This window comes from Mus pahari, chromosome 5 (assembly GCF_900095145.1).
Source record: "Mus pahari chromosome 5, PAHARI_EIJ_v1.1, whole genome shotgun sequence".
Classification (NCBI taxonomy): domain Eukaryota; kingdom Metazoa; phylum Chordata; class Mammalia; order Rodentia; family Muridae; genus Mus; species Mus pahari.
Genome location: NC_034594.1, coordinates 157,340,674 through 157,348,520, shown reverse-complemented (window position 1 = coordinate 157,348,520; position 7,847 = coordinate 157,340,674). Strand labels below are relative to the sequence as shown.

The 7,847-nt window shown below is 43.7% G+C and overlaps 1 protein-coding gene across 3 annotated transcripts in view; it reads right to left on the bottom strand.

The window, feature by feature from the left end:
• Positions 1-7,847, bottom strand: part of Bpnt1 (3'(2'), 5'-bisphosphate nucleotidase 1) — a 27,684-nt gene that overhangs the window by 16,239 nt on the left and 3,598 nt on the right. For all 3 annotated transcript variants that reach the window (XM_021198741.2, XM_021198742.2, XM_029539381.1), the window contains exons 2-3: positions 5,316-5,442; positions 2,468-2,572 (exon numbers count right to left, since the gene is read on the bottom strand). In XM_021198741.2, coding sequence (XP_021054400.1) covers positions 2,468-2,572; positions 5,316-5,435 — 225 coding nt within the window. In that variant the 5' untranslated portion in view covers positions 5,436-5,442. The remainder of the gene's footprint in view (positions 1-2,467; positions 2,573-5,315; positions 5,443-7,847) is intronic.

Genomic DNA, 7,847 nt, shown 5'->3' with positions numbered 1-7,847 from the left:
CACACACACAGATCAGACACAGATACACACCCATCCACACACACAGATCAAACACAGAAACACACCCAGTCACAAATAAATACTAATAACTTCAAAAATCTGCATGCCTTTAATCCCAGCGCCTGGGAGGTAAAAGTAGATGGATCTCTGTGAGCTTTGGGGTAACTGTGGTCTACACAGCCATGGGTACAGAGAGAGACCCTGTGTCAACAAATAACAGCAAAAATGGGCTATGGAACTGAACAGAGAATTCTCAAAAGTAATAGGATTGAAAAATAAACATTTAAAAGAGTATTTGACATCACTAGCACAAAGGGAAGTACAAATTAAAGCTACTTTGAGATTTCATCTTGTCTTGTCAGAATGGCAATCCTGAAGAAACCAAAAGACAGTCAATGCTGGTGAGGGTGTGGAAAAGAGGAACTTGTTCATTGTTGGTGGGAAACCAGTGCAGCCAGATGGAAACTGGGCGGAGATTCCTTAAAACACCAAGAACAGCACTACCGTAGCCCAGCTATTCTGGCACATGGAATACTGCTGTCTTCCACATGCCCAGAGGCCTGACATCTCACTGTTGGGAACTAACTTATCTGTTGATTGTCAATTTACTCACAATAACTAGGATGCATTTTTTTTTTTTAAGTTGGAAGGGAGATACCTAGAAACTGCTCCCCTTTGAAATTATGCTTCATTAAAACCCCAAATGCTGTGTGTGTGGTACCTCCTTATAAGTTGGTCACGGAGGTCCCACTGGCCTCTAAGACAATATAGGCACTTGTCATTTTTCTTGGTTGCCCACTAGCATTAGATGCTAAGACCTTACTGCTAGCGACACCATGCACTTTGGTTGCATGAGACAGAGAAGTCAGACCCGGACACATTTTCTCTGCAGGCTGCTGGAGAAGAAGTATTGCCCATCTGTGCTCACTGGTACAACAGTGTCGGCACTGTTAGGGGGATAACTACCTGCTCTTGATTGAATGTGAGGTCTACTCCAGCACGGGAATCCATGCTTAGTACTTTAAACACACTCCATGTCTGGAGACCCACTCAGTGTATAAGGGAGGCCATGAGTCCTCTCAGGGAATTAAATTCTACAGCTTTACTAAAGTCACACAGTGTCAAACAGCTTTCTAAATATACATGCTTATTCACACAGCGAACCGCCACTCAGCCCTAGTCAGAGAAGAGCCTCTTTCTAGAGAACTGTAATGGAGGGAGAGATCAAGGAAGGCCCACTAAGGCAGACTCACCGCTGACCGCCGGCTCTAACTGAGACACTTATACCTCCCCTCTAAGGCTTACCAGGCTTTGTAGGAGGGGGCAGAAAGATGGCAAGAGCTGGAAAACGGGGAGAAGGGCTGCAAAATGTCATCACTGGGGTGAGAGCCAGTGCAATCATGAACTCTCAACAGCCACAGATGACTGTACTGGGTCTGAGAAAGAATGAGTCCGCCAACAGTCAAGCCGAGATGCAGGAGAGACGCAGACCAGCACTCCTGCTCCTTCACTGCAGAACTAGTTCCTAAGACTGATTCAGGGAAAGGGGAAGCCATTGCTTTCAGCTATGCACCACTGATGACCAATGGATGGTCCCAATGAAATGGTCACACAGATGATCCTGAATAGACTAAGTGGGAAGGGAAATAAAGCAAATGTCATGAATTTGGGAATGGGACAGGGTTGGGGGGGGGAAGGGTAGGGGAGGAGAATCCAAAGTACAAAGGTAATCAGAATGTATTAAATGTACGCACTAAATTGTCAACAAACTAACTTAATAAAAAACAAAAACAAGCCGGGCGTGGAGGCGCACGCCTTTAATCCCAGCACTTGGGAAGCAGAGGAAGGTGGATTTCTGAGTTCGAGGACAGCCTGGTCTACAGAGTGAGTTCCAGGACAGCCAGGGCTACACAGAGAAACCCTGTCTCGGAGAAAAATAAAAAAAAAAAAAAAAAAAAAAAACAACAACAACAACAAAAACCCAAGAGAACCCTGTCTCGTAAAACCAAAAACCAAAACCAAAACCAAAGCATATCTATTGTTTCAGTTGTAAGTACACAAGTCCAGTTTCTGAAACGATGGGCAAGTAGACAAGCAAACCAAGCCCAGGCATCTCAGATTCCAGAACCCTGCCGACTCTTCGCATGTAACTGCTGATGCAGGGGCACCAACCCAGGGCCTCACAGATGTGAGCCACATGGTCTTAGGACTGAGATGTCTCCCACCTTAGAGCCTCACATACAGTAGGCAACGTTCTACCACTGAGTCCATCGTATGGTATTCATTACAATGGTGACCATAGCTCCCATCACTAGGAATGGAGACTTAGCCTGTAAGTGGACCAAAATATCATAAAGTCAGGGAAATGATCGCTTTGTATTGGAACATTAGCACCAACGCTAAGACTAACCATACATATGACTCAGTGGCAGGTCGGGTACGAATCCACACGGCATGTGCCTCTCACCTCTTCCCCTATGATTGTCAGCTTCGGGAACTTCCGGGCCAGGGAGGAGCATATGCTCATCTGCACCAAGCGGTCTGCCTTGGTCTGCAGGTCGGTGGCCGAGGTCTGTAACAAAGAATGCAAATCTCAATATAAATACAATTAGGGATAACCAGTCTTCCAACTCCCGAGTATAACGTAGCCATAACCCCGAATGCATCAACTAGTGATGGCCCTTGCTGATTCTCAGAGAATTAACAGTAGCTAAGACTGAGAAGTGAAGCTGGATGGCACTGCATGTCTATAATATCAGGACATGGAAGGCTGAGGCAGGAGGACAGCCATGAATCTGAGATCAGCTTGCACTACCATGTGAAACTGTATACCAATAAAAAAAATCATAGTTTAGAAACAGTGTGTAAGTGTATGTGTGTGTGTGTGTGTGTGTGTGTGCGTGCGCATGTGTGCGTGCGTGCCAAAGGAGACCACACGTACCTGACATACACCAAGCGGTCACTACCACTGAGCTACATTCCCAGTTCCACAACAGTTCAAGTTTGCAAAGGTGCTTTTAAATCATTTGGAATATTTTCTTCTCTAATTGAGAAACTCTTTCATAAGATTCCAGATACCACCCTGCTTTAAATGGGCTAAAAGACGGGAAGCACCTGTGTGGTGCCACATGCTTTTTACAACCCCATTCTTGGAAAGCAGAAGCAGCAAGGTCACCAGAAGTCCTAGAGCAGCCTGGTCTACAGCGAGTCCCAGGCCAGCCAATGCAGCACAACAAAACTCTGCCTCGAAGAAACAGATTTATACTGTTTCAAAGTGAAGCTGAAACTCTATTATCAATGTCTGAAGAGAATCCTCTAACTTCCTCTCAAGCATCCTTCTAACTCACGACATCCTGAAGATGATTCTTCAGTGTATTAGAAAGAACCCCTGCTGCTGAGAGCTGTGCAAGAGGGACAGCAAAGCAGCTTTAGAACTCCTGGGATTCTAAGTCACGGAATCAGTCCAGCCGGGATGGGTGTGCCTCGGAGTGGCAGAGCCCCCAGGACAGAGCTGAGGACTTCATGCTGCCACGGTCGCTCTGCTCGCTGCCTTCTCAGTCTTCCTAACCTACCGTTGTGTGAAGCCCCTCACTGGGAAACACCCCTGGCACTCACAACTAGACTGCTTCTTCTTTTTCAAGCATTGCTGCTGGAGCAGACTAATGATTCCATCACCACCCTTGGAGAGAACGTAGAGATGCAGACAGTAAGCAATGGCCACCACCCTTAGAAAGCATTTAGAGTAGTAGATTGTTAGTAGAGTGAGGTTAAGATGTTTTTGCCAGTGGCTCTGATATAGAAAATCTTAGAAAGGCGTACTCTTAGTAGTTGAAGGAGGCTTTTTTTTTTTTTTTTTTTTTTTTGGTTTGGTCAGGGAACAAGAGCAGTAGCAGCAGCCTGACTGACACTGACATGGCCCTCTTGCTAAACCTGGGCTGATGATCTGGGATCCATTTTTGCCCTCAGCTTCCTGATATAATTTAATAAAAAACTGATAATGAGTAGATATTAATACAGCCTAAGGATTTAAAGTAGAAATGAGTGACTGTTTGTATATAAAAGTTTAGCTTTGTGATTCTTTTAAGATTTATGTAAGATTACTTTTTAAGATGAATAGTAAAATAACTGATCCTTTCTTTGTAACTGCACATTGTAGCCTGACAATAAAAAGAAACTGGCTGAGAAAATTACCTTGCTGGCTTATACTTTGTTAATCTATAACAAGTTACTTAGTTACAAATGTATGTAGGTTTTCTTGGGAATAAATTGTTTGTTTCTTTTTTTAAACCCATATTTCCTAAAGCATTTGATCATGTGAGGGTATAGGGGAACATGTTTTTCTTATGCATTCTCATTGCAATTGTTCACTAGAATGTAAATCACATCGTAAACTTTATTCTGCTGGAAAGATTTTGCTGGGATATATAAGCCGTGGGAGAAAAACTAAAGTTGTTAAGAGCTTCTCGCTGGAGCTTTGCTCCATCCACCAAACACGTATATGCTCGTGTGCATGTATGTGTATATGTAAAATTGGTTAGAACTTTGCTCTATCAACCCAATGTGTGAACGTGTACGTATGTATGTGTGAAGTTGTTGGAGCTTGTCTTCCTTCATCTACCGTGTGTGTGTGTGTGTGTGTGTGTGTGTGTGTGTGTGTGTGTGTGCGCTCGTGTGCGCGCGCTTTCCTGTCTTTTGCCTTTTTTCATACTCCCCAGACCCCTAAGAGTTCAAAGAGTCTCTCGCTGGACCCAGGGTGTGGCAGCCCCCAAAGAAATCAAGCTTTGCTCCCTGAGAGAAAAGTCCATCGAGTGATCAATGACTGACTCTATGCCGCATTCAGTTTACCCTGGATACTGAAGCTGCTCTTTGACATCCTGATTTTGAGGGGAAAGAGTGAGAATGGAGGTGGGCTTGAAGCAGGGTCTCACATAGTTCAGGTTGGCCTTGAACTCACTATATAGCCAAGGCTGGCCTTGAACTTCTGAACCTCTTGCTTTCATCTCCTACATGCTGGGATGAAATAAGAAATACTTATCTAGACATGGATTTTCACAAACATGTCATATGTTCTAAGGTTGCATGCTTTTGTATGAAATAGATTACGGTCTGTTCTGGAGGTAAACTTCAGTCAAAAGATCCAGTCATCTATACAAAGATCTTGGATAAAGTCTGGAGTCACTTTGAAAGCAGATATCCAAACTAAGGATCTTGTGATCTCCATTACTGTAATTGTTAGTTGGTCTAGAATACAACAATCTTTACCTACTATGAAGAACAAACATCATGACTGCAGAAACAGACAGGATTTGTAGTACCTTCTGCACGATGCCCAGGTCTCCTTCAGCAATGACACATCTGACTATGGTTCCTGCCTTCTGGGCGATAGAATACGCTGAAGCTACCAGCCGCATCAACACGGTGTGGCTGGAAGCCATGATAAACCTTGAACGAAAAAAGAAAAATGCTTTGTTACTTTAGAGACCCAGCTACTAGTTCCATGAACTGAATTCAAGCTAACACATATTAACTGAATGCTTAGGGCTGCCCCAATGAACTGCACAGGTTCTTTATATACATACATACTAAAACGACCTGGAAAAGGCAGATTCAGAATTAACTCTCAAACCCTGGCACACTCTATCAGAGTCAACCAAGCCTTTCAAAGCCTGGGGAAATGAACTCAGCGGGAGTCTTAGGAGCCGACACTAAAGCACACCTGGCCGCGCTGCGCTCACGTTTTGAGCCCTGGTGCTGATAAGTGCGAGAGGGTGAGCCAGGGAAGGACCTCTCAGGAGAAGAACACTTACTTTTTGTCCAGCATACTCAAGGTCCCGTGTGCAAACTGTTTAAAACAAACAAATGAAAACCAAACCAGCCAACAAAAACCCCAACTACATGTGATTGCCACGACATAGCCATGGCAGGCTGAGAGCTCCCTGTGTAGACCAGGTGACTGAATTCAGAGACCCAACTGCCTCTGCCTCCTGAGTGCTGGGCCTCTCCACTCTCTGTTTATGTGTCAGTCTCACTATTTAGCCCAGGCTGGCCTCCTGAGCACTGGTATGACAAGTATGTGTCACCATGCCTGGCTTCAACAGAAAATGTAAAGGATGCTCTGAAGGGCCCAGTGGGGCTGGCTGAGGTCTTGGCCGACATCTTTTTCTTTTTCTGTTCTCTTCTCTTCTTTTCTTTGATTTTTCAAAACAGGGTTCCTCTGTGGAACCCTGGCTGTCCTGGAACTCACTCTGTAGACCAGGCTAGCCTCGAACTCAAGAGATTTGCCTGCTCCTGCCTCGAGAGTGCTGGAATTAAAGTCATGTGCCACCACCGCCTGGTTCATAAATCTTTTTTTAAAAGGGAGAGAAACAATGTAACTGAAACAAATGTGCAGTACTGAAAACCATCTTGTGACCAATAGCTGTCCAGAATTAAGATGAAAATAAAGTGGGTACCTGGGGTATTTTCTTATACTGTAATCAAGCTACACTGATTTTCTTTACATACTAGGTATTGCAGGTAGAATAAAGTAAGTTGTGATCATTACTGACTAAGGAACACCACAAATAAAATCCAGAAGAATAAATTTAAAAAAATATATTTCATTAGCCTTACCCCGTTTCTATCTGTGAACAGTCATATATCTAATGTACTTTGTACTGGTAAAGTAGTTCTGGGCTACCAACCCCACCCAGCACCTTGGGTTTTTTTGGGGGTGGGGTGGGGTGGGGGGGGCGGAGACATGCTGGAAAATCCCAGCAGAGGCCTTCCCAATCAAGTTCTTTCTCACTAAACTACACCTAACCTCGGAGAGCTTAACTTGTGGGAGTGGTGACAGAGAAGTAATTCTTTCGCTATAGCTTCCCATACATATCATTCACCCTTGAGCCTATTCAGTAATCATTTGAGCCTTGTCGGGCGGGCTTCAGGCAAGATTAATCCACTTCCTCTTAAGCTTGCCAGCTATATGCAGTGTTTTCTTCTTCTAACAGAACATTTCCAGGTTGTCTGCCCACTACTTTCCTTAATAAATGCACTATGTTTATGAACTACAATTTAAGCAGAACATCAGTTTGTAAGACATAAGAACAGAAATATTACTACCCCCCACCCCCGGCCCTAATAGTTTTCTTACCATAGTTTTAAAAGAAATATATATATATATAAAATTTTGATTTTTGGTATAAAGAAAAAGAAAAAAATGACATAAAACATATAAAAGAGATTCTTACTAGCCTTTCTACTTCTGTCCCAGTCTTCCCCAGGAACTCAAGTAGGAATTACCTTTTGATGTGACAGGTGGTTTAAGAACAAGGCACTAAGTTAACTCCCTTACAGCAGCTCACATCACACACGTCCTCCACCTTTCTGTCTTCCGTCTGTGAGTCTTACCTGAAGCACTACTTCTTCATAACCTTTCAAAAGCTTAGACATTAAAGACACAGACTCTGAAGTCAATTCTCTATGTCTACACCCTGCCATACATTAGCTGTAGACTTTTAGAAGAACCACTTCAATTCTCATCCATGAACGTATAAGTTGGAGAAGCCACGTCTTTGTAGAGGGTTGCTGTGGTCACTAAGTAAGTACTGCATGGGAGTTACTGGCTACTACAGATAAAGCATCCAACAACCCTGACTAAGCAGATTTAATGTCTCCTTTGTTCTGACTATTCAGTATGAATACACGGGAGTGTTAAAGACAAAAGAAGAGGGGCCGGAGAGATGGCTCAAGGGTTTAGATATTCTTTTTTGTTTGTTTTGTTTTGTTTTTTGAGACAGGGTTTCTCTGTATAGCCCTGGCTGTCCTGGAACTCACTCTGTAGACCAGGCTGGCCTCGAACTCAGAAA